Source organism: Zea mays, chromosome 7, assembly GCF_902167145.1.
Source record: "Zea mays cultivar B73 chromosome 7, Zm-B73-REFERENCE-NAM-5.0, whole genome shotgun sequence".
Classification (NCBI taxonomy): domain Eukaryota; kingdom Viridiplantae; phylum Streptophyta; class Magnoliopsida; order Poales; family Poaceae; genus Zea; species Zea mays.
Window position 1 is genome coordinate 88,683,254 of NC_050102.1, and position 2,568 is coordinate 88,685,821.

General features: G+C 56.6%; 1 protein-coding gene across 1 annotated transcript; it reads left to right on the plus strand.

Annotated features, from left to right (window-relative positions):
- The first annotated feature begins 243 nt into the window (after positions 1-243).
- On the plus strand, positions 244-1,560 carry LOC100502249 (uncharacterized). Its single transcript, NM_001196726.1, has one exon. It carries the CDS (start codon positions 293-295, stop codon positions 1,346-1,348), a length of 1,056 nt encoding a protein of 351 aa, NP_001183655.1. The 5' UTR covers positions 244-292; the 3' UTR covers positions 1,349-1,560.
- The last annotated feature ends 1,008 nt before the right edge of the window (positions 1,561-2,568 follow it).

Genomic DNA, 2,568 nt, shown 5'->3' on the forward strand with positions numbered 1-2,568 from the left:
CGTCTGACTATATGTCTGAGACTGAGAGAGAGAGAAAGAGAGAGAGGAAACCCTTTCCTCCGCTCAAGCTTGTGAACGTGGGCCCTCCTTCTGCAGTGCAGTGAGGCGAGCTTGTCGCCTTGTTGTCATCCTTCCTCGTCAGTAGCACTGTAGCACTGCCAAATGCCAATGGCTCCAGCCCTGTCATCGACATAAATCACTTTATATGGATCCGCAATTGCTTCAGAGAGCTACCGCCACCAGCTATTGAGCTACTGCCTCTGACCAAGTCCCCAGCTGCGCTGCGCCTGCTATGTCGTCGTCCTCGCCCGTATCGGCGGTCTCATCAGCCACCGCGCCGCACGTCGTGGACGACTGCCTCGGCATCGTGCAGCTTCTTAGCGATGGCACCGTGACGCGCTCCGCGGACTACTCCGCCATCCCTCTCCTGGGCGAGGTGCCGTCCAACCTGCCCGTCCAGTGGAAGGACGTCGTCTACGACCCCGCGCACGCGCTCCGCCTCCGCATGTACAGGCCCACCGACACCGACGGCGGCAAGACGACCAACAACAAGCTGCCGGTGCTAGTGTACTTCCACGGCGGCGGCTTCTGCATCTGCAGCTTCGAGATGCCCCACTTCCACGCCGGCGGGCTCCGCCTCGCCGCCGAGCTCCCGGCGCTCGTGCTCTCCGCCGACTACCGCCTGGGGCCCGAGCACCGCCTCCCCGCGGCGCACCGCGACGCCGAGGCCGTCCTGTCCTGGCTCCGCGCCCAGGCCGAGGCCGACCCGTGGCTTGTCGAGTCGGCTGACATGGGCAGGGTGTTCGTCTGCGGCGACTCGGCCGGCGGCAACATCGCGCACCACATCGCCGTCCAGTACGGCACGGGCCACCTCGCCCTCGGCCCCGTCGTCCGGCTTGGCGGCTACATCATGCTGTGGCCCTACTTCGCCGCCGAGGAGAGGACGGCGTCCGAGACGGCCGGTCTTGACGTCGACCACCAGTTCGTTAGCACGGCGCTGTTGGATCAGATGTGGCGCCTGGCGCTGCCGGTCGGCGCGACCAGGGACCACCCAGCAGCGAACCCGTTCGGACCGGACAGCGTCCCGCTGGAGGACGTCGCCTTCCAGCCGCTGCTCGTCGTGGACCCAGACCAGGACGTGCTGCACGACCGCACACAGGACTATGCCGCTAGGTTGACGGCCATGGGGAAACTGGTCGAGCTCGTCGTGTTCAGAGGCCAGGGCCACGGGTTCTTCGTCTTCGACCCGTGTGGTGAAGCTTCCGACCAGCTGATCCACGTCATTCGGCGCTTCGTACTGTTGCATAAGCATCCATGTAATCTTGTTGATCTTAGTACTACCATGTAGTTGCATTAGTGAGTCATGTACTCATGTGTTCGTCAGTCGGACAAGTTTGTTTCGTAGAATCGCGGACGAGCTGGAGAGTGCACAGCCCGTGCAGTGACCGCGTCTAGGGATGTGTTTCCGCCACGGTGTGCATGTCATGCACGTCGCACGTTCGTCCTTAGAAGTCGGATCGTGCAGCTGTATTCCGTGGCGGGGAAACGTGGAACTACCCCAGTGTATTTGGTTCACGAAATGCATGTGTGAGAGGTGCGCGAGACGCATCTGAAAATCAGTTTGTCTATGTTCCTCCTCTCACCCATGGTGATCGTGCTCTGGGGACACTGCGGCACCGTTCGTCGAGCCACAGATTGTGCTCGTCGTCGCTCGCTGTAGATACTTGGTCCAACAGTCTGGTATCAGAACCCGGTGTATATACTACGGTGGACCGGTGAGGCGGTGAGTCCACCAAGGGAGCCGGCGAATAAGAAGGTAATTGTTCCACGTCGACCACCGTCGAACGCCATGAGCGACGCGTCAGGTTCAGGCACAGCTGTGCGGGAAGATTCGTTGATGTGGCCAATGCTGACACGCGACAATTACTGTGAATGGGCTATGTTGATGCAGTGCAATCTCGAGGCTATAGACATTTGGGGGTGATCGACCCAGGTACTAGTCCCAAGAGATTGCAGGATCGGCGGGCACAAAACCATGAAGGAGGCGTGGGAGGCGGTGAAAGTGATGAAGATGGGTGTCGATAGGGTGAAGGAAGTCAATGCACAAAGGCTTCTACGATAATTTGAGAATAATAGCGTCACATCCGGTTTTAGAAGGCAAACCGAATACGAACAATGTACGTGTTAGGATCAGCAATTCACGTACACGACAGTTACATAACCGAACATCATCACACATTGCTCAAATAATAACATAAAAGAGTATTAATTTATTTACATCATGATGCCCAAGACATCCACATAGTCATTAACATATATCAAAGTACGGAAACGAAACGTAGCTAAACACGGCCTTCACAGGCAGCCGACTGGGGGTTGCCGCTAACTATAACACCATGAATTTGGGGATATAAAATTTCTTTTCTAAGAGCATCTTCAACAATGCCTCAAACTAATGCCTCAAATCGAAATATAGGGCTCTACACAGGAAAAACAACTCCAACAGTGCCTTAATTCAACAAATTTTGTCAAAAAACTATAGGGCACTCTCTCAAGTGCCTCAAATAT